General features: G+C 51.3%; 1 protein-coding gene across 1 annotated transcript; it reads right to left on the bottom strand.

Moving 5' to 3' along the window:
* Window positions 1-16,109: 16,109 nt before the first annotated feature.
* On the bottom strand, window positions 16,110-22,726 carry NSFL1C (NSFL1 cofactor). The gene is made up of 9 exons (XM_041396155.1): window positions 22,599-22,726; window positions 21,809-21,906; window positions 21,082-21,156; window positions 19,794-19,959; window positions 19,360-19,452; window positions 18,589-18,698; window positions 18,049-18,186; window positions 17,410-17,574; window positions 16,110-16,475 (listed from the first exon to the last, which is right to left on the bottom strand). Exons 1-9 carry the CDS (start codon window positions 22,698-22,700, stop codon window positions 16,313-16,315), a joined length of 1,110 nt encoding a protein of 369 aa, XP_041252089.1. The 5' UTR covers window positions 22,701-22,726; the 3' UTR covers window positions 16,110-16,312.
* Window positions 22,727-23,306: the final 580 nt, after the last annotated feature.

Raw genomic sequence — 23,306 nt, 5'->3', positions numbered from 1 at the left:
TCTTTCCTCGAACGCCTCCAGGGACGGTGACTCCATCAGCACTCTGGGCAGCCCATTACAAAGTGTGATCACCCTTCTTGTGAAGGAATGTCACCTAATGTCCAACCTAAACCTCACCTGGTGCATCTTAAGACAATGTCCTGTCATCCTGTTTTTGTTGCAGTGAAGTGGACGCAAGGAATGTCACCTAATGTCCAACCTAAACCTCACCTGGTGCATCTTAAGACAATGTCCTGTCATCCTTTGATGACAACTTTGTTGCGGTGAAGTGGATGCAGTCAAGGTGGCGGTGCCGACCCAGGGCTCCTTGGGAACCCCAGTGGCAAAGGCCGACAGCGTCCTGCATTGTGCCCTCCCCAGGGTGACCAGCAGGGCCAGGGCAGTGCCCGTGCCCTGTGCTTGGCACTGCTTGGCACCTTGAGTCCTGGCATCAGTAATGGGCCCTTCAAGGAGAACATTGAGGGGCTAGAGCATGTCCAGAGAAGGGAATGGAGCTGGGGAAGGGGTTGGAGCACCACAGAGGCTGAGGGGGCTCAGCCTGGAGAAAAGGAGGCTCAGGGGGGACCTTCTCACCCTCACAACTCCCTGACAGGAGGGAGCAGCCAGGTGGGGGTCAGGAAACAAGGGACAGGACAAGAAAAAATGCCTCAAGTTGTGCCGGGGGAGTTAGGTTGCATATTGAGGAAAATTTGTTCAAAAGGATGATCAGACACTGGCACAGGCTGTGCAGGGCAGTGGAGTCATGATCCCTGAAGGAATTTAAAAGACATGTGGATGTGGCACTTCGGGACATGGTTTAGTAGTGGCCTCGGTCATGCTAGGACTTGAGGATCCTAAATGTCTTTTCCAGCCATGATTCTGTGATTAATGCTGCTCCCCACGTGCAGATGGAGGTCAGTGCTGGCCCCGCACCGCTGGGACAGGCTCAGCAGAAGATACGCAAGTTTGAACAATCCCACACTCAAAAGGACCTTTTTTTTATGGTACAGCAGCAACTATTTTCTTTTTTAGTCAAAAAAAGAATCACTCCAGGCACAGGATTTTTGCCTCAAAGTGTCCTATTTCTTTACTTCAAGGAGGTGAACTTGAGCCTCCACAAGGGAACAGAGAATTTCCAAGGACAGCCAAGAGACTAATAAAAAGCCAGGATTCTCAGCAAGTGCATTAAAATGGGACACAAGAGGAGGAGGCTCTTAAAATAACAGATAATAGCATGAAACAAGTTGTAATTGCTTGTGTCCCTTGCTTGTATCTTTTAAATACTGAAATACCAAGGGTGTTTTTTTCTTTTTTGATGCCATAGCATTATGTTTTACATTAAAGCTCCAACACACTGAAGGTGCCAGTGGTCCCTGACTTTCCACATCAGGAGGGCAGATATGTGAGACCGTGAGTCAAGGTGAAAAACAACAGGGTAGAAAAAGGGGCATGTTCTCATCTCTAGTTGGTAATGCTGTCTTTGCTGAGAGCTGGGCCTGCTCTCTCTACAAGAACTAGTGATAAACAAGGATCTGAAAGGGGAAAATGCTGCTGGATGTAAGCCCACGCTGGAGCCCTTGCCTCACTGGCACAGGCAGGCTTGCACACGTCAGGCACAACAGCTCTCGCTCTGGGTGGGGTGTTTTGGTTCATTTTTGGGGTTTTTTTTAGTCCCTGGCATAACCTGCTCATCTTACCAGCAGCAAGGTCACTGCAACAAGCAGTGTTTCAATGGGGGCAAGGAGCTCGGCCAGGTTTGAGCAGCCCCTCACTGCTCAGGGTCCAGCTGGTCAGACCCAGGACAGGTCCAGGTCACATTCTGGTGCCTAAACTCTTGAGAAAGCACAAAAGCTTGAAAACTACTGAATTCTGCCCGTCATTCCCTGCCCTCAGGATCATCCGCTGACAGAACTCACAAAGTCAGAAATGCCAGAAATGTCAGAAAGAGGGACAAGCGTGACCATTGAGATTTAATACTGTAAAAAATAAAAGGGACATTATTTGAGCTACAGAAACACCACCCCAGGCAGCAGTGAGCTGGCAGGCACCACACACACCAGCAGCTGCGGATTTGCTGGAGGAAAGGACAGATCCACAGAGGGATCTGGGCAGGCTGAATCGATAGTCCAAGGCCAAAGGTATGAGATTCAGCAAGGACAAGTGCCAGGTCCTGCCCTCAGGTCACAACAACCACACGCAGTGCTCCAGATATGGGAAAGTGGCTGGAAATCTGGGAAGAGATCTGGGGGTGCTGGACAGCAGCAGCTGAACATGAGCTTGTGTGTGCTCAGGTGGATGAAAAGGGCAATGGCACCTGGACAAGCAGTAGTGTGGCCAGCAGGACCAGGGCAGTGACCCTGCTCCTGTACTGTTCCTAAATCCAGAGGCAGCCAGACTGGAAGTGAGGCAGTGGCAGAGTGCAGTGCATCCCAACACCTGACCAGGCTGAGCCAGGTGATCCCAAGGAAGAGCCTTCACTCTCTAGAAAACTAAAATAAAGGAAAAAAAAAAAAAAAAAAAAAAAAAAAAAAAAAAAAAAAAAGAAAAAACATGAGGTTCTTTGTGGATCAGAGAAATGGTTTTGAAGCAGGGCTGCTGTGACCATCCTGACACTGCTCTCAAACACCATCGCCCCCGTGATTGCTGTGCTGCACCATGAGACTTGCATTAATTCATTGCACAACTGGGGAGCAATTTGCTCAAATCCTGCCTGTGTGCACCAGACTGGAGAGCTGCAAGGTCACCCTACGGTCAGATCCAGCTCCAGCCCTAAAAATAACCAGCGTCCCTCTCTGCCTCTGCACAAGGTGAGCCCAGCCCAGCACTATGGCCCCAGGATGGCCGATTTCCCCCCTCTCCCCCCACTGCCCCCTCACTGTTGCCAGCAGCTTTTGAAGATGCTGCTGTGGGAGATGTAGCTATGGGCTACAATTTAAAAGTTCAGCCGTTCTTGAAATTCATTTGGCACTTCTTCTGTAACCTCCCAACCTGTCAAAACCCAGGACAAGCTGCCAACCCCTCCCAGCTGCTGACTGGAGGCAGTACAGACCATTCTTTCCTGTTTTCCCAGAAGTGACTCAGGTGACATGGCCCAGGCAGGTGGACAGAGCTGACTCCCACCCCCCTGCTGCCAGGTGTTATTTCTGCTCATGCTTTAACCCACTGCTGGCTTCAACTTCACCTTTGTTCAAAGAAATTCTAAACCTTTCCCCTTGAAAAGGCAGTCTGAGCACAAAGACATCCACTATCTCTACTCAGTATTTTCCCTAAAAACTGATCAAAAATAGTTTCCTCTCAAAAACAACCTCTGTGTTGCTTGTGTTCCCACCAGGCTAAGTGACACTTCCACTCCCCAGTGTCTCAGTGCTGCTCTGGGGCTGGAGGGAGCCCTTCCTCCCAGCACTGCAGTCTAAAGGAAGGCACAGATCTGCCTTGCCCAGATCTGTCAGGACCTGCCAGGCCAATCCCTGGAAGAAGCTCTGGTGAGGTGGCAGGATGGGGCTGCAGCAGGACCCCCTCCCCATGCCTGCCAGCTGGGAGAGGGAGGGGTTTGGGACACAAACCAGGCCTTTGGGACAGGGAACAGGAAGCAACAGGAAGCAGTGACTTTCCCCCACAGCAGCACATCCTGACAGCGCAGCAAATCCGTGTCTGGATAAACTCAGCCTCTCCAGCCTGGGTTTGTTCCCAGCTGCCACACTCTACCTGACGTGGGTTAAAAGGAACCCAAGCTCTCATGAAACCTGGTGAGAAGTCAGGCAGGGGTAGGACAATAGGCAATGGCTTCAAACTGCATCCATCCCTGGCGCTCCCCAGCTGCAGCTCTCGCAGGCTCTGTTCCAGGTCCCTTCCCAGGGACTCCCCCGCTGGCTGTGCCCCATCCCTCACAGCACAGGATGGTGTGTGAGACAGCCCCAGGCACCATGTTCCTTACAGTCTGGAAGGAGCTGTACCTGAACAGGTGTTACAGGAATTTCAGGGAGGCAGGGTAGGGATCACACCATGCTGTAGCAGAGCACCCTGGACAGCACAGCGCTTGGAGCAGCCCTGAGGAGGAAGCAGAGCTGGGCAGATGCGACCCTCAGATAAGGTGGTCACACTGCTCCTTGCACGAGCTGAGCTACCCAGTACAGCCTCTTCCCTGGCCTCCGAACCACAGCCCAGCTACTGTGAGATCAAGGTCTGTGAGAGGAAGCCCTAACATTTGAGAGAAAATGCAATGTCTGAGTTTCTAACATCTCTTATTTTCTTGCTTAACTGCTTCAAATCCTTGGCGTGCATCAGAACCCTGGGGCAGCAGTGACCCTCTGCATGCAAGGTCTGCCCCCAGTTAGAGCCTGGAGAAGAGCTGCTGGCACAGTTGACCCCATATGTCCCACCACAGTGGCATCTCAGAGCACTGAATCCCTCAAAAACCTCACCTCCCAGTGGAGTGTCCCAGCTGCCTCCTTGTGCTACCACCAAGGAATTTAAACACAGCAAAGACCCTCCTGAAGTATCTTCATGGATATTCACCACAGTTCCAGCTTTTTGCTGTATTTTCTTCTCAGGCTCTTGCTGACCAGGAAGCAAGTAGCAGACTGCACCCCAGTGTCTTCCAAGGAAAGTGAACAAAGAGATGTGGAATGGCTCCAGCCAGGGGGGGAAAGGGAAACAACAGTTTGAAAGGGAAAGAAGTCCTGGGGGAAGGCTGTGAGCAGCAGCACGATGTAGCTTGTTCCAGCCAGTGTTTCATCTGCATTCCTGGACACCCCTCCAAGTGTTGAAATGGCCCAGAAACATCTCCACCAGCAATATTTACAATCATGTGATTTTGATCCAGTTTGAATGCATTTCTGATGGCTTTCAGCTACCTACCAAACTCTACCTTTGCCCCATACTATGAACCCCTTTGCAGATAACCCCATATCATGTAGCCACTCACCTGCACAACATCCAGCAGGAAGGTCTGGAAGACAAACCACAGGGCATTGCCTGTCATCTGGGAATGGCCCAGCAACAGAGCAGGCCTTTGTGCAGAGAGCAGCCCTGGCTTCTCCTGCAGCTGAGACTCCAGGGAACAATCCCACCTTAGCAATGATACACACCTCTGGCTGACAGCTAAACCACAGCTGCTGCTTCTCTCCGAGGATGATTTAAACCCCAAGTGATGTCATAGCCTTCCAGGACAAACATGCCTGTTCTTGGCTGGACATTGCTCAGCCTGACACCCCAGCTGCCCATGGCACTTGGGGTGCTGTGGGGCCCTTCCCCAGCTGCTGGAATCTCGGTGGTCAGGGTGCAGTTCTTCCAACACACGACCCTCCCTTGGGCCAGCCTGGATCCCCAGGTCCTGCTCAGTGGTGCTCCAAGTTCTTTAGCCTTCAGAGTCTCTTGCACAGCAAATTTGAGGGACCAGGCACACTGGCAGCCCCTTTTCCTGTTCCAACCCACTGTTTGAGGGTGGTGAGGCACTGGCACAGAGAAGTTGTTGATGCCCCATCCCTGGAATTGTTCAAGGCCAGGTTGGGTGGGGTTTGGCACAGTCTGGGATAGTGGAAGGTGTCCCTGCCTGTGGCAGCAGTTGGAATGAAATAAGCATTAAGGTCTGTTTGAAACCAAACCTTTCTCTGATCCCATGCCCACTCCTCCACCAGCCAGAGCTCCAAGCAAAAGCTGATCAGTGAGCATCTGTGTCATTTGCTCCTCTTGGGCTTGTCTTGTCAACAGGGTCACATCTCTGGTGTTTGCCCTGATTCTCCTCAAGGCATATTTGCAGGAGATGAGAGGCTGCTAACGAATGAGACATAGATCTAATTGAGGCACAGTGCTCTGCTGAGCTCTGACATTGTCCTTTCCTGTTCCATTGAACCACAATCCAGCGCTTCAAGTTCTCTAACATTAAAAAGTACAAATTGCATCAGGCTTAAAGTGACTGTAATGGAAGCAGTGAGGAGAGAGACTGCAAAGACCAGAGCCCAGGGGATTTCTACAGATCAGCAGGGGAAGCACAAGGAATGTTTCAGCAAACAGGAAAAGGGCTGATGGCAAAACCTCTCTTTTATTTCTTTATTTAGATGTGGTTAACTTCAGTAAACACCACACTGATCCTCAAGTATCTCGCAAGTTCCCAGAGGCAACCTACAGCACTGACTTCCCCCGAGCCCCAAAATGAATTTTCTCTCTAGTGTGATACACCTCAGCATCAAACAAGACCAGGAGTATCCTTGTGGGATACAAAGCTGTCCACATTGAGAGTGGACAGCTCATCCAGGCTCGGCTGGAGCAGCGTGTGGCCTTGGTGACACTAGCTCTCCTACAAGCAGACCTGTCCCCAGGCCATTCTGTCAGGACAGTGCAGACCAGGGCTGAGCTCCCCTCTCAGCACAGGCCATCCTGGATGATGCTCAGGGCTGACAGGCTCGTGAGCACCTCGGGTTCTTGGTCACACCACGTTTTGGCTTTCCCGATCCCCGAGCAGCTCCAGTGCAGCAGGTGGGCTCCGTCCTGCACTCAGAAAATCCACAGCACCTTTGGAAGAACACAGAAGGCTCCCTTGCCCTGTGGGGCACACGGGCATCTCAGGCACCAGGCCTGGTTCAGAGAGAGCTGTAAAAGGCTGTGAGCTCCTCCAGAAGAGCCCTGCAGAGAGTGAGGAGGGATGAACACTGGGCATAGGGCTGTGCAAGAGCCTGGGCTGAGGGACAGGCTGCAGCATCACATGGACAGCTGGAGAACCAGGAAACTGAGTCAAGGAATGCCTTAAATTCCCATTTCTCTCATCTCTTTTTAGGGTGAGCTCACTGGCCTTGCTGGGCTGGGGACAGTTTGCTATGCCATTAACATCAGCCGAGGTAACAGCTACCTTTGAGGGATGACAGACCCTCATTGTAATGGTACTAGGGAGCAGTGTACAAAACCAGGGGCACAATCCCAAAAAAAGCAGCATTCCAGAAGGCACTGAATGAGTTTCCCTCACGCAGCAATTAGCAATAACTCCTCCACAGCCCCTGCCACGGAAAAAGCACTGATGCTGCTCTGCCCACCAGGCTGGAGGGCCCAGCTTCTCCCCGCACACCCAGGGGAGCAGAGTGACTGCCTTCTCTGTGCCAGCCTGTTCCTGCTTCTCAGCTTTTGGTCCCAGTTTACTTTTTGCCTTTTACAGCCCACAGCGAGAGTCAGGTCCCTTGTATTCCAAACTGCAGGCATGCAGTCTCAAAAGCCTTGTCCTGCGGGGAAGGCTGAGGCATTAGGCTTGCACCGCCAAGGAGCACTTACTCATACAACATCTTATTTCCACAGCAGTTGTATTTCTAAAATTACAAAGGCATTTCTCAGGGCTGCACGGTTTTGTGGTAGCTTTTGTTCCCTTGATGCTCTCAGCAGGTAGGACAGCGCTCTGCACGGCTCTGCCCATTTCACTTGAAAGTCAGCAACAACACCACAACGCAGAGCTTTGCTTTAACAATGTGTTCTCGAGCCTGAGTCATAAACACTTCAAACCACCCCCACAGCCTGCGGCTCGAGCTGGGCAGGCTCCGCGTGGGCGAGCGCACTCGACAGGGTGAGCTGCACGTGTGAAATGCGCCTCTGCATGTGAGCAAGCAGCACCCTGGGACACTGATCTTCCCTCTCTGCGGACCACTCTCCTCTCTGGGAGAGCTCCTTGGGCAGAGCAGTGCAGCTCAGCACCTTCACGATGCCCAGAAGCGTTAATGTAGACACGGCCGCATCCTGCACGTGGCAGGGATGCAGAGCCTTCCTTGTCCAAGGTGAGGAATACTCTGCCTTGCACATCAAGTAGCTGCTGCAAATGCAGATCTGAGCTGGCTGGGGATTTGACAAGTGAAGGTACAGCACCTGTGAGGCTCCAGGGGGAGCAGATTTTGGCGAAATGACCTGCCCTGTGGGAGGAGTGTGGCCAGAGCCTGCCCACAGAGGCAGGAGCCCTGTCAGGGCTCACGGTGCAGCACGTACTCAGGGCAGTAGTTCCCAGGCTTTTTGCAGCCTAGTGGAGAAATCTACTGCTCCCCAAAGGTCAAGCTGTGTCCAGCATTTGTTCCCCATCCCAGGCTGCTCCCACAATGAGATCTCTGGGATGTGTGGAAGAAGGCCTTTGCCTGAGCTTCAGAGCACTACAGGAGCACGCTGGAGCCAGCCCAGCACTCCTGCACCAGCAACCACCGGCTGCAAAGAGCCAGCATGAGAAACCCAGAGCAGGCAGGCAGAGCAGCAATAGGCAGGGAGAGGGCAGTGGGAGCAGGCAGGTCCTTGCCACAGGTCACTCCTCAACAAAACAAAACCCCCTCTCTCCCAAAGAAGACCTGGAACCCAGCTTGGACTTCTTACTCACAGAATTACAGAATGCTTTGAGTTGGAAGAGACCTCATTTTGTTCCAACCCTCTGCCACAGGCAGAGACACCTTCCATTAGACCAAGTTACTCCAAGCCCCATCCAGCCTGGCCTTGGACACTTCCAGGAATGGAGCAGCCACAGCTCCTCTGGGCAACCTGTGCCAGACACTCATTATCCTCACAAAGGAGAATTTTTTCCTAATATCCCATCTGACTGCCCTCTGTCAGTGTGAAGCTGTTACCCCTTGTCCTGTCACTCCAGGCACTTTTGCCAAGTCAGTGAGCATGGGAAGCGTGGATACATCCATGTGGATACATGGCTACATTTTTCCTTCATATTGGGAGATCTGCAATTTCCAGCCTCCTTCAGCCTGTGAGCTCCCAAGAGATCTCCCACAGAAGTGCATTGTTTTAACCTGGTGACAAAAAAAGGTGCAGTTCAGTTCCCTTTCACAGTCCTTTTGTAGCCCAGAGCATCCACCAGCCTCAGCATCACGAACCAGAAACTGCTCCTGCATGGAGAGCGGTGGGAGCCCCGTTCCTTGGCGCTGGCTGTGTGGGAGCAGCGGCGTTCCCAAGGCAGCCGTGCTCACAGCTCACAGCCAGCACTGCTGCAAGTGCTGGGCAAAGCAAAGCACAGGGAGAAATTGGCCTCAGAGGACGGAAGGCGCTGGAAAAGGCTGGCAGGGAGGGATGGCACCACTACTCTGCCCGTTAATTGTCTCTTTGGCACATCTCAGCCCATCGGGCTGCTCTTTAAAAGCAGATCCTGCCTCAGTCCTAAGACTGGACTTATCTGCGGCAGCCAAGGCAGAAGAACAGAGGCAAAACACTCTCCCTGCTCCCAGTGGAAGCATTAAATTTGTGTTAGTGTCTCTGTACCACATCCTGTATCCAGGGGGAAGTGAGCACCCTCTTTGCAAGGTTCATTACAATGTGCCATCTTCAGCTCAGCCTTGCCTTGTCCAGTGGGGGTTAATCTAAACCACATGAATTTCACAGGCTGAGTCAGAGCTTGGTTAATAAGGCACAGTACAAGTGAGTCAGTGGCATCTCTCCTCACTGCTGTTTTACTGACTTCCCAGATAACAAATATCATTCACGCTGGACCACAGCCAGTGTGGTGGGATCCAAATCCCATCTCCCACCAGAGTATCTTGGCATACATCTCTGTAAGAAAGCAAAATACATCTCTCCCCATTCAAGAGGAAAGGGGAAACTCAAAAGGAAATATTAAATCCTGATTTATTTTTTTTTCTGGGACCATTTTCTACCCACACACCACACAATTACATTGGGACAGACACAAGGTACTTTGGAAATTGTACTCAGCACTTAATCTTCTGCCTCTTTGGCACTCATTTACTCCCCAGGTGCACAGAGCTGCATTTGCTGCTCACAGACTACAAAGCAAAGAGCTGACCAGCAGTTACCTCTCCCAAGTAGCTGAGTAGCTCTTGCTTCCTGGCTAAGTCAGTGCACAATTATCCCCAAACACAGGGAAGCTTTATTCCTGCCCTGCTCAGCTCCTCCCCAAGCCTCTGTCGTGCCCTCAGTGCCTCACAGCAGGCAGCGTCACCCACTGGAGCTCGACAGGATGTCACGATTGCTAGAGCAGCATGGGGAGCTCACAGCCCGCCTCTGCACCACAGCAGGGCTCAGCTTGGTGCTGAAAAGGCAGATTTTGGTGAACAGCATCAGTCCCAGTGTTAATCGCTGCTGTACACTGGGTGACTTGCTGCAAGCAGTGAGCTCTCCAGTAACACTCTGTGCCAAGGCTTGAAACCTCAGCAAGGGGCTGGAATGAAAGGATGATGTCTCTTCTATCACTAACTGTTCTTTTTGTATAAGTTGGTTAAAAATATGTTTTGAAAGAAAATTTAAATACTCATGAACACAGCAGCTACACCCCATGTTCTGTGGCAGATATTCAGCAAAAGGCTCAGAGAAACCAAAGCTCTGCAGCTTGAGAAACAAGGAATTATTGGAATTACTCACTGCAAAGGAACTTCCCCAGAACCCTCTTCTCCACTGCAGAACCATAAGATCCCTGTCCAATCAACCCAGGGCCCAGGAATGTGTGATACCAACAGCTTCCACCCGAGCCACACTGGCTGAACAGGGATGGGCTGCTCAGCCAAGGAAGCCCCACTCAAAACAAATAAAGTAACACACAGCCTAAAGCCAGCAAAGGGACAAACTTTTTTGGCACAGCAGCAAGTGGCAGCATTTGGATGTATTTCACCAATGAGTCCTCCAAAGGTTTACCTCTCCTTCACTGCTATAGGCATGTGGCTAGAGAAGTGGCTCCTGGGCTCCCCTTAGCACAGCTGCCTTCTCTTGGTGGAACAGGAGCTAGGACTTAAAAGCCACCAAGATGGATGAGGCATGAGAGACCTTGTTGCCACTGTAGGCCCCCTAAGCCATTAAAGAGTTAATTTAAGGAGGAGTCCTGTAATGTACCTGAGTAAATAAGAACATCTGGAATCTATTCAGGAACTCCCAGAGCTGGGACTGACAGGTTCAGTACAGACAACACAGAACAGTAAATAAAATAAGTGTTTAGGAATGTTGTAAAAAAGTCACAAAATGATAAATTAGTAAATTGAGAGGTGCTTGACACTGGAGCTGTTCAGCTGCCAAAGATGGGGGCCTATGGCATCATTAGTATGGTACTACTCTCTGTAGACCTCTGTAACTGGGAAACATGGGATTTGTTGGGAAAAACTGCTCACAGGTAACTAGAAAGGATTTCACCTCCCACTTCCGTGGAATCCTGCAGGATTCAGGCAGCCCCATCACCTGGCCTGCACCTGCAGTGAGCTGCTCCCTTGGTTGGACAGTGTGTGTTTGTTTAGCCACCCATCAATGCTGCCCCAGAGCCCACGCAGCACTCTGGAAGCCATGGAAGTCCCCAGGTGATCTGCAGTGACACACTGCTCCAGCTCCCAGGGCCATTGTGCCAGCCAGGTGTGGTCATGGCATGTGGCACAGCACGTGCACCTCTTACCTGAGCGAGGAGGAGACTTGCAGCTGAACTCTCAGCAGACATCAAATCACTTTAGTCTTTTTTCCTTCCTGAGGCAAAATGAAACTGCCCAAAGCACACCATAAATCTGGCAGGGCAATGGGACCTCGTTCACAAGGATGTGGGAGAGGAGACCCAGCTCTGCAGGATTCAGTGCCTGTGTGCCATGGCTGATTCTCCTCACACCAGGCAGAGCAGTGATGTGTTTATGTACCTGTGCCTGCAGGACAGGTACACAAACACACAGCTCAGAGAAGTCTGCTCTGAGTCTCCCAGCATGAGAGGAGCTGTCAGGCTTTTCTTTCATGGGAATGCAGCTGAGATGCCAGGAAAGCACTCCTGGCAGCAGGCAGAGCTGAGAAATGTGGGCTCCAGCTCCCAGCCCTGCCTGGAGTGGCTGTCAGACACCCTGCCTTGGAGGATGCCACACAAGCATCAATGGAAACTCACAACTTGGTAAGAAAAGCAGCTTCACTGCTTAATTAAATCTCTCATTGAAGAGTACCAGCCTCCATCTGGTTCACCAGCAAGGCCATTCAGAAGCAGAAAGGGGCTGGCCCTCTTCCTTTCACAACCCAGCAATCCCTCATGCAGGTACCTTGAACAGCAAACTCCTGCACAGACAGCAGCTCCTGCCCAAGGATTAACACAGGTATCACAGCTCCTCCCCTGGAGGTGCTGGGCTTTGAAGAACCCCACAGCATCTTGTTTTATGTGACTGTGACATCAATCCCCTGAGCACATTTTCCAGTCTAACTACAGAATCAGAAGAGACCTCAATTCAAGGTCCTTTTTCTTGGTAACAAAGGATCTGTAAAGCAGAGCTGCTTTCAAAAGAAAACCTCCTGACTGAACTCCTAGATAACATCCCAGCAGCAAACTGATATCCTTTTAATCACTCCTCTAAGTCAAGACACAGGGAGCTGAAGACCTATTCAAGAAGCAGAAGGTCACATTTCTTTCTGGAAGGATGTAGGGTTGTCCAACAGTGAGAAGCAAAGACTAAATTGAATATAATTCATTATAACAAAAAGCAAGAAGACAAAAAAAAAGTTCTAAATTTCAAGTCATCCTCTAGTAGGGCTGCTGTGCCCACTGGGATTTCTTTCTCCATATCTTTTATGCTGTTTCCATTTATCTGCCAGCTGAGCTAGTCAAGTTTGGGGCCAAAACAAGACAATAAAAACTTGCTGCTTCATGCTGTTAATTTTGTTTTAAGTGAACAGGCAGCTGAAGGTACAGCTATACCTAGAAATGGGTATTCCTACAGCAGGATCACTGAAAAACTACATGGCCCTAGGACAGCAGAACTTCCTGAGGCAAGCAGAGCACTAAGCATGTAAGAAACACAGACCAGGAAACATCCCACAGCAAAAGCAGCATTACAGAGGGGGAGGCAAAGTTCCCAGGAAATGGTATGAAATGCTATCAGAAAACACAGGAACTAAACCTTAGCAACGAGGACATGTGAAAGAAAAGAAGAGGAAACAAAGAACTGCATACAAAAGAAAAAATCCCAGGAAGTTCTACAGTTACCCAAGTGAGGAAAACTGTTAAAACGCAGCATTTGGAAAAATAGTTGGATACAGTGAAAGACATCAGCTCCAGATGGAACAGCACAGTCCTGAAACTGAGCTGTATCTAACCCAGAAATTGAAAAGAAGTTGAGTTTCCACATGAGATGTGGAGCACTGCCTTAACACTGGGGTGTGAAAGGCCAGGCATACAAACACAACCTCCTTGTAGGAGAATGAGCAATGAAGAAAAAAAGGAAAATTTCACAGGGAAGCACTTCTCAGACAAAGGAGGAGGAAAGAAGACTTTTCTTGTGACCATAAATACCAGTTTCAGAAAAGCCTAATCTTGGCCTATGATTTTGTTAGAACACAGAAATAGTGTGACAAAGGCAAGAGATTTTACTGGGGAGGAAGTCAAACTTTCTAATAGTCTAAAGCTACACAAGTGTCAGAAATAAGGATTTGTCTACTGCAGTGGCACACCATCAAACAGAATCATGGAATCAAGGAGTGGTTTGGGTTGGAAGGGATGTTAAAGCTCATCTTGTTCCAACCCCCTGCCACAGGCAGGGACACTTTCCACTAGATCAGGTTACTCCAAGCACTGTCCAGCCTGACCTTGAATTCTTCCAGGGATGTGACTGTGCAAGTGACAAGGTGATTTTCTTTACAAAATCACGGTGTCTCTTTCCTTCTGTCTTTTTTTTTTTTTCCTCTTCTGGTGTATTACCCCTTCTCCTTAATTAGTTTATCATTTTTGCTTTATAGCTTAATTTTATAGCTAAACACTTCATTATCTCACAGAAGGAAACAGTTTAAGATAGGAGATTGCATGTCTGTCACTTCCAGTTGGTTCCACAGGCTTTTGTCAGGTTTGGAAGAAGACAGGTCTACCTTGGTCACTGATCCCACCTCAGCCCTCCCTCGGGCAGTGGGGCAGAGCTGACCTGCTCACCAGGAGACAAGCACTGCTCCTTACTTACAAAAAGCAAGGAGAGAATCAGAGGCAGGCGGAGCTGGCAGTCCCAGCTGTGCTCTCGGACGCAGCGCAGCACAAGGTGCAGCTCCCAGCAGCTCCTCAAAGAAGCCTTGGAGGAGGAGCGGCTTTTCTGCAGCACTGCCACCCTCCGGCTCCAGGGAAAATTCCCTCTTCCTGGCAGAGAAAAATCCCTGAGCCCCTGGGTTTATCCCCTTTCCCTCCCACCGGCAAGGAGAGAGCTGGCAGCAAAGCTGGATGTGAAAATTCCCATCGGTAAGCAGAATCTGCACAGCAAACCCTTGGGATCAGCAGCCTGGAGGAGTTGCTGTCTGGCTGCCAACGCTCCCTGAATTTGGGGGCACCAATGTGGCCAGTTCTTCCAAAGACCCCAGACAGCAGCTGGGCAGCACCTCAGTGCTCTGATGCCCTGGCTTACAAATGCAGAAACGGGAGACAAGTAACCTGCACCCTTTCTGTATTAGATAAACTTTCTTTCTGGGTCTAGGGGCGCATCCTGTCCAGCACTCTGGAAATGCTGGCCCAAGTCCCCACAATGGCACATGTGAAGATCAGGATTCAAGAACTCCACAAGGCAGTTGTGACTCTACTTAGCTCCGAGGGAAATTCCCTTTCTCAATTCTCCCTGCTGGCTCACATCGGTTATCACACATCACCAGTAAGTGATGCACAGGCAGATGAACCCCAAGCTCTCCTGTCACAAAAAATAATCTAAAAATGCTGCAGAGATGTTGAATCTCATTTAGTAGAAGACAGCTTAGCACAGAAGTCTGCTTGCAGAGCAACCCAAAGAGGAAACACCCTCAATGAGCAAGATCCAAAATCTGAGACAGATGGCAGCTGTTATTAGAAAGGGTCAAACACTGTTTTCCTGTTTGTGGGCTTTTAATGACAATTTTCACAATAATTTACAAATTTGTTGTTACGCACACTTATGTCCATTTAGTAATGAAAATTGTGAGTTAATTCAGCTCTCAGTTGAGAAACTGCTGTCGAATTGCCCTTGCTGAGGGCTGCTCTCTGGTTTGTGCTCTACAGGCAGCCAAGCGAGTTCCTCACGCCGAACCTGCCCAACCTGCCGGCCCTCCCCAGGCTGCTCCCGAGCTCCCTCTGCTCGCACCAAGGGGAGGACCTGGAAGTTTCCAAGTGCTGAGGGAGTGGAGTGACAGCTCAACGGCCACGGGGCTCAGGTGTGCCTAAGGCAGGATGGGGAGGGAGCGTCCCAGCCCTCGGCAGGGCAGCAGCACAGCCTCTCCCAAGGACCCCGCTCCCAGGGGGCCGGTGGCTGCAGCCCACGACTCAGCACAGCTCTGGGCTCTGCTCCGAAGGCCTGAACAAAGACAGAGGCAGCTGAGGGGCAGTGCAAAGTGCCGTGGGACAATACTCCATGACAGCTATGCCAGTGCTACCAGTGCCTCATGTCTGGGCGTCAGGAGTTCACCCACTGGATACTGTTCAAAGGAGGGAAAAAGATGGAAACCTGAGCCAAAACACAAACAGAACAGATCAACGCTGGAGAATTCCAGGAGTTCAGCTATGTTAGTCCTCAGCAGAGGAGAGGAAATACATCAAAGGGTACTACAGACTTGAGTTTTCCCACCCAAGCTGTTGCAATCATCTCAATAATTCACCTCTCAGGACAGAACTTGCTTTCCAGTAAGACAGACTCTGTTTGCCTTTTACTTCCAGTCACTTCAAGCTGATTCAGCTTTGTGCCTTCTTGGAAAGAAGAAGTCAGCAGCAGGGTTTCTCAGAGAAATGCAATACAGCAATTTAAACCTGCAGCCAGTCTGGCCTGTCAGAAAAAGCGAAGGCAGAGCAGGTGGGGACCACAATGAATGCCCCAAGAGTTCTGCTGAAGGAAGGAACGTCAGGGATTTCTCTCCAGAAAAGCATGGGAAGTGTTAAACCTTGCACCTCACACATGTCGGAGTTTTCCCCACACTGAGCTCTTTCACAAAGACGTCCCCCACAATGCTTTTACAGGAGTGGAACCATTATCCTGACAATCAGATCATCCATTCTCAGATAACTTATATTTAATGTGTGGAAAAAAAAGGGAGTACTTTACAGCAGTCCCTGGAGAGAAGAGAAAGGACTGTGGTGAGCAGTCCACTGACAGAAACAGCTCCCTGGAGTTCCCTTTCCCCTTGCCTTCCTCCCCTCTCCAAGTGCAGTAACTCAATCCACAAGGTAACTGAACTCTCCTGGGGGAATCTGGGGCACAAGAGGCTGCAGCTCCTTTCCAAACGAATTCGTTTCATTTCTTTATTTTAAAGTCCACTGATCATCATTATCATCATCATCACAAAAAAACCCCATGGGAAATGCAACTAAAGAGAAAAAGTCCAACCAAGACCTAAGAACCCAGAGCTAGGAGCAGATGTGGGCCTGCGTGGCACGGCGCCGGAGGAGACGACCCCGCGCGCCGCGGCCGCGTGGCCAGAGCTGGGTCCTTTATGTCAACCGCTGAACGATGACAGCGTTGAGCAGGTTGGCTTCCTTCAGGGTCTGGTTCTCATCAGTCAGCTCTTTATTGGGGAAGGTGGTCATGAGGACGAAACTGGTGGCAGCCATCGCTGGCCGAGCATCTACTATGAAGAGCCGGATGTCACGGATCCTGTCCAAAGGGATCAAACACACAGGGTGGTGCTGTTACTGCCCAGCCTGGACAAGTGACTGCTCTGCCCAGAGCGTACAGCCCTGCAGCTCTGCAGTTGTATTCCTGCTCTCCACAGGCCACACCAGGCTATTCTGATCCAACCTGCTCCTGTTTAGTGAAATAGCAGCAGCTGCCTTTTGGGCTACAGGCTCAGCTCAGTGTTCTCTGTCTGTGTTGTCATTTGAAACTGAAAGCCTCCAGACCCTTTGCTATGAGCAATTAACAAACTGACACTTCCTGAGCTTGTCACACACAGCAGAACCCAGAGGATTTCAGCTCCTGTGAGCGGCCACACAGTGACACAGGATCCATTTCTGGAACTCAGTCACAGACAGAGGTTTTTGTAATTTTTTGCCCTGAGCTTGACCCTGATATAAAATGGAGGAATGAGTATAAATTACAAGATCAGGAAGGTGAGAAGGATTTCAAGAGATTTTGAGTGAAACAGTGGTATATCTAAACCAACTTTGCTCGTCTATAGAACAGAATTATGGTAAGAGCATCCCTTGGTGCTCCATTCAGCACAGGGAACAGCCTTATAAAAAAGCCTAAATGGAGTCAGAGTAACTGAACCAGGTTCCCAATTATCTGCCAGTTTCCAAAGCCTTTAGAACAGAATCAGTTTTTTACAGGTGACATCAAGGAAAGTTCTGCTGATATCACTTACACTCCCAGGTGTTGGGTCACTGGCTATAATCTATCCCAATTTGGAAAGCAAATCCTACCCAACAGTTAGCAACTGCCTTAAAAACACCACAATAACTTCATTCCCTTTCACTTGTACAGAAGGATGCCCAGAGCTCCTTCTGGCAGGCTATCCAGGATTTTAGCACTTGCTCCCTGCCTTGCAGGGCCATCGATGCCTTGCCTGTGTTCCCCGTCGTGCTCGTACCTGTGACTGTGGTTGAACTTCTGCACCAGGCGCCCGCCGTCAGCGAGCCGGATCTGGATGTTGGTGACGGGCTCCGCCTCATCGATCACGATGGCAGAACTGGCTTTGGCTTCGTTCTCTGCCTGCTGGGCTGGAGAGCTGGTGCCCATCACCTGGGGCGCCGTGCTGCCAACAGGAGACGCAAGGTGAGCTGTTAGAAAGCAAACTCACCCGGCTACAGGGTGCCAGATCAGGCAGCAAGCTCACTGTCTGCCAGGCCCAGCTACCAGGGCTCCTCCTCAAGCAAGCTGCAAGTCAGAATTCTTGAGTCAGCCAGTCAGCAGGGACTTGTCTCGAAGTTCAACTCTACCCCTCCCTTTAGTGCCAAGGGTCCTCACAATTTAATAGGGGAAGTGTGAATTGGAAACACTGCTCCAGTGCAACACACCATGGAGGTTGCAAACCAGGGATCTGGCTCCTGGCAGGGAGAGGTTGGGCCACCTCACAGAGTACATCAGTGAGCCTTGTTTCCTTAAGAGGAACACCTCCCATCCCACAGGCACCCAGTGCCTTTCTTTCAGAAGGATGAATCAGAAGGCTCCACCTTGCAAGGCTGGAGTGACTCTCTCATGTAGTAAACCAGTGTCACAATCTTCTCACCTGCCCAGCTTCTGTCCTTCTCCAGTAAAAGCTTTGAAGACACTTTTAGGTTTCACATACTCCTCATCACGGTGATCTTCCATGTCCAGGTTGACCTGTCCGCCCCGTGCTAACCTGCGCAGCTCAGCTGGGACTTCCCTGCAAAGAGAGTGTTCTAAGGCAGCTGCCTGAGGCAGCAAAGCAGGAATACATGGACAAAAAGCCCAAGATCTGTGGAATTTTAGGAATCACAGAGAGCCTTTGCTTAACTGACAGGGCAGATGCACACCTCCCCACTGACAGGCACAAATTAAAGGTTACTTCTCCCTGGCCCTCACCTGTGGTGACACAATGCATCAGAAATTCTCAACACAAATATCAGTATGTTTGTTTACTTCAAACCCACTCCCTGTTTACCTGAATGAAATGTTCCATATTAAGGGTAACTAATTTCTTGCAAGAAAGCTCAGGTGAAATGTGCCATGGATTCAGAAGCCTGGATTCCACAGACACTCATGTTTCAGGAAACAGCTGTCCCTTGTCTCCCCTCTCACTACGTACCCTCTGCGGATATCATCGAGGAACTGGGCATTGGATGGATCCTGGTAGCTCCTCAGCTCTCCACTATCCAGACTAAATCCACTCTTCCAGAGCTTCAGTACAACGTGCACCTGCAGCAGCCCCAAAAGAACAATCAGCCTCACTGAGCATCTTGGTGACAACAAAAAATGAAGCAAAATGAAAAGTTTCAGATGGGCAGAGGAGCTTCAAGGTGCAAAAATATTCCAGCAGGTTTCTCTGAGCTAAGGGAAAAACCCAAAGCACTGGCTTTTATGCAATGGTCAGGTGTCAATTCCTAGAAGGTGGCACCATGGTCCCCTTTTGGATAAATATGGCTGAAGAGCCAGGAATGTGCTGGGTGAGGAGCCTAAACCAGGCTCCCACCACAGCCACGACCTTGTCTGGTCACAAACCAAGCACAAGGGAATCTTGAACTGATGCTGTCAGCTCCCATCTATGGATACATATTGGATGTATACAATAATGGATAAAGAAGAGTTGATTTCCCAATGCTCTTAGCATACTATTTTTCCTGATCTGCACTTCTAAGAAAAGCTCAGATTCTTAATTAAAAGATCACCAGAAAACTGCTTACCCAAGACCTATCATCTATTATTCTCTGCTTGGAAATCCCACAGGAAGCAGGATTTACCGTATTTCTGTCCTTGTGAATTTCTATCAAGCTTTGTATCTCTCGGGGCTGGCAAGCTCAGTAGCTGGAGCAGAGAAATCCCTGGAGTGACAGCTACAAACCCAAGCAGAGATACTCACATCCTGAGAAGAGTTTGGTCTCCTCTCTCCTGCCACATAAGCCGACTCCTCCTCTGGAGTAGCCCCAAGGCGATACCCTCCCCCTGCAAAAGGCTGCGAGAGAGAGGCAGGCACAGGGTTAAAGAACCACACAGACCCAAAGAGCTGCTTTCCTGTTCCCACCACCCCTGTGGGGAACATGTCCCCTGAACGGGGGAACTTCATGGCATCAGCAACATCTCCTGCCCTGCAGGCAGTGACAGCTTCAGCAATTTAATAAATGCGGCACAACAGAGCGGCTTTTCTTGCCACTGTGACACACAAAATGGAGCTGCACTAAGAGGAGTCCAGACTTAGCTGCTGAGATAATTCCAGGACTCCTCAATACCCACCAGCTGGCAGGGTGGAACCTTAACTGAAACGGGGAACAGAAGAAAGAACTCCTCCCTGCTCACCTTGGGCTTGCTCGTCTCGCCGCCGCTCTTGGCCGTCCGATCGACCGCCACGGCGCCGTGCTCCTTGGCCCCCTTGAACAGATCCTCCACCAGCTCGTTGGGGCTCTTCTTCCTCGGGGGACCCACGATCTGCTGCCCACTCCTCTCTGAGCCGCCGGCATAAAACCTGAGAGAAAGCAGCCACTCCTGTCAGCCCTGCCTGCCGCCCCTGCAGGAGCCTCGGGCTGCATCAGGGCTCGCTTGGTGCTTGGGCAGCTCAGTAAACCCCCTGGATCTACAAACACTGGCTACGGCCAGCGTGTCTCCCACTGCAGCCTCGTGCAAGCTCCTGTGCTGCAAAGACTTTTATTTATGTCAGTTCCTGTCAATGACCCGTGGATCAATAGCAATGAAGTGGTAACAATGCTCAGAGCTGGGCAGAGGAACAGCCCAGAGGGACAAGCCCAGTTTTATCACCGGTACCAGCTCCATTACCCAGCTGAGCAAGGCCTCCAGCAAATCTCTGACCTGACAGAGCAACATCCAGCTGGAATTCTGAGGGAAGGCACACGTTGATGCCACACAAAGGGTGGATCTCAGCTGGAAGCAATGGATGCACGGTCAGTGAAGTGCAATTAAGCACTTCTGGAAGATTGGGTTTATTAGCTTTCAGATGGCTTGTAACACACAGAGTGAGCTCCCAGCTGCCTGCAGACCACGGCCCACCCAGGCTGAGCCACCCCTTCAGATACATCAGTTCCATCCCATTTACCCTGCCTGTCAACCTTAAGGGTATTTAACTACTTACAGCTGACATTGTAGGACACTGTCCTACTAATACTCCATGTTCCCCCTGGAAAGGGGCCCTGCTTTTTTATTTCTGACTCCACACTCCATTACTTTACCCTCAAGCAACACTTCAAAAAAAAAGAACCCAAAACCAAAACCCCGACCAACACAAACCCCCAAAACCCCAAGCTGTAAGAAAACCAATCCCTGCATAATTCCCACATTTCCATTCCCTGTGGACACAAATGAGGATCTGGGCTGTTTTCTGTTCTTAACCCAGGCTTTCCACACCCCACTTCAGGCTTTCTCCCGGTGCTGAGAGCTGGTGCTTGCACAGCTGAGCACGTGCTTGTGCACAGGCTTGCACTGACAAACCTGCCCAGTTAAACCTCAAATGTTTCATGACAGGAATTTCATATCCATGTAAACCTGGTTTTTTTTCAAAGAAGCTGCACACAAGCAGCACATCCTCCCAGAAAGGATAAACACCCAGCATTTGAGCCTTCAGCTGCAAACTCACCTCTGCCCCTCCTCCTCCTCATCATCCTCCTCCTGTGCATGCACAAGGTCTCTGAACGAGGTTACTCGGTGGTCACTGCAAAAATCCAGCAAGAAGGATGTCAGCCTCCAGACACATTCCCTGCTGGAACATCCCAGCTGCAACAGGCTCCTTCTGCAAGGTGGGCTCTGTTCACCTGCACCTCCCCCGAGAGAACTTTCCTTCATGGCAAAGGCAGCCAAAAGTTCAGTCCCTCTTTGGGACTGAACAGCATCCCCTTACAAAGGGATTTGGTAAGGTGCACCTCCCCCGAGAGAACTTTCCTTCATGGCAAAGGCAGCAGCTCCTCTTTGGGACTGGACAGCATCCCCTTACAAAGGGATTTGATAAGATAAAATTCACTTTTTTGTTTTGTAAAATGCTCAGCTTGATCAGCTCAGGTGTCACACAAAGTGAGAAAACATTCTTCCTGCTGAGAAATGATCTGTTTAAATGAAAGGTCACTATCAGACTGTTTTTAGTGTCAAAAGGTAAATAAAGCTTTTCCTGAGCAATGAGGCAAGTTTTCCTGATTGGCTTAGCTGTGCAATAACAGCCAGTGTACAAACACTCAGGTTCTCACAATTTCTAGAGAGCCACACAAGGTGAAGCAAACACAGAGCTACTCCTCCTGAAAATGAACACAGCCAGTGCTTTAGAGTGTGTGCTTTGCCAGCTTTCCAGTGTGGAGCTGAAGCTGCCTCCTCACCTGGCTCCAGTGCCTCTGGATATGGAGCTGGGGGTGGGCTGGGGAAGGGTCAGGATGTCCTCATCACCCCCATCCTCATAGAAACTGGCAAGTGCAATCTGGAAAGGAAAACCACCAAAGCTCCTCAGGAAAAACGAACACAAAGAACCCAGCTGAAGCATCTGTCACGCTGGAGCTCCTAAAGCACCTCACACTAAAGACACCTCCTGTCACTTCCCCTGCTGCAGCTCCTGGCAGAGCTGAGGCCTCAGCAGGTTGTGCCATTTGGCTGTGTCATGGCAGGACACTCGGTGCTGCAGGGATGTCACCCTGCCTGTCAGGGAATGTCAGGGCCCTTCTTCTGCAGCACTTACACAGGAGTTATGCCAAAATTACTCCTCTGAAACTGCAGCTTTTGTGCCATCACGAGCAGACTCGGAACTTAACACAGCCAGTCTGAGGAGGAGCAGGGACAGGAGCAGGTCAGAATGGTGGCTAACTCGCCTCAGTTTGTTTGCTGACAGCACTGACAGCCTCACCAGCGTCCCAGGAAAACCTACATAACCCCGGACCCACCGCTCTCACCTCGCGCTACAAAGTGAACGACAGAACCAGGAGAGGCCTCAGTCTCAGCCAGCCCACGGCCCCGCCGCCAGGGCTGAGCGCGGCGACGGACGGGGGCGAGGCCTGAGCCTGCGGGACACCGACCTCCGGCCCAGCGCTGCCCCCCGCCAGCGCCGCGGCCTCCCGAGCCGTGGCTCACCGATCCCCGCACCGGGCCGGGGAGGGCAGAGGGCAGCGGCAAAGGTACCTGGAGGTCCCAGCCGGCGGACTCGAGGAAGAACCGCGCTCGCTCCTCCTCGGCGCCGGTCACGGCCACGAACTCCCTCAGCGCCTCCTCCCTGTCCGCCATCTTGCCGCGGTGCAGCGCCCAAACCGCGCCGGGCCGCCCCGCCCCGCCCCCGCGTGCGCCGCCAAACCCGCCCGGCCGGAAACACCCGGGGCGACGCGAGGAGCCCGGACCGCAAACAGCGGCACCTGGCGGCCAGGATGTGGCACTGCATCCGCCCGGCACCGGAGCGAGCACCGGGAACCGGGCACAGAGCACCGGGAACGGGGCACAGGGCACCGGGCACAGAGTACCGGGAACCAGGCACCGGGAACCGGGCACAGAGTACCGGGAACCGGGCACAGAGCACCGGGCACGGGTACAGGGCACCGGGAACAGAGCACCGGGCACCGGGAACCGGGCATCGGGCATGGGGTACAGGGTACAAGGCACCGAGCACGGGGAACTGGGCACAGAGCACCGGACACCGGGCACCGGGCATGGGGTACAGGGTACAAGGCATCGGGCACGGGGTACCGGGCAGGGGGCACTGGGTATAGGGTAGCGAGCACCAGGCACCGGGAACTGGGCCCGGGGTACCGAGCACCGAACAAGGGGAACCGAGCACTTGGCTCAGGTATGGGCAGCACCGAGCAATAGAGCGGGCAGCACCGGGCATCGTGTGTGCAG

This window comes from Onychostruthus taczanowskii, unplaced genomic scaffold (assembly GCF_017590055.1).
Source record: "Onychostruthus taczanowskii isolate IOZ18803 unplaced genomic scaffold, ASM1759005v1 scaffold126, whole genome shotgun sequence".
Classification (NCBI taxonomy): domain Eukaryota; kingdom Metazoa; phylum Chordata; class Aves; order Passeriformes; family Passeridae; genus Onychostruthus; species Onychostruthus taczanowskii.
The sequence above is the reverse complement of the archived record's forward strand: the minus strand, read 5'-3'. Positions and strand labels throughout refer to the sequence as shown.

What these genes read in the sequence shown, in the direction of transcription:
- NSFL1C (XM_041396155.1), bottom strand. Translation starts at nt 22,700, where the DNA reads ATGGCGGACAGGGAGGAGGCGCTGAGGGAGTTCGTGGCCGTGACCGGC. An exon ending in CTCGATGATATCCGCAGAGG is followed by an intron (nt 18,187 to 18,588) that starts GTACGTAGTGAG and finishes CTCTCTTTGCAG; the next exon opens with GGAAGTCCCAGCTGAGCTGC. An exon ending in AAGTTCAACCACAGTCACAG is followed by an intron (nt 16,476 to 17,409) that starts GTACGAGCACGA and finishes CCCTTTGGACAG; the next exon opens with GATCCGTGACATCCGGCTCT.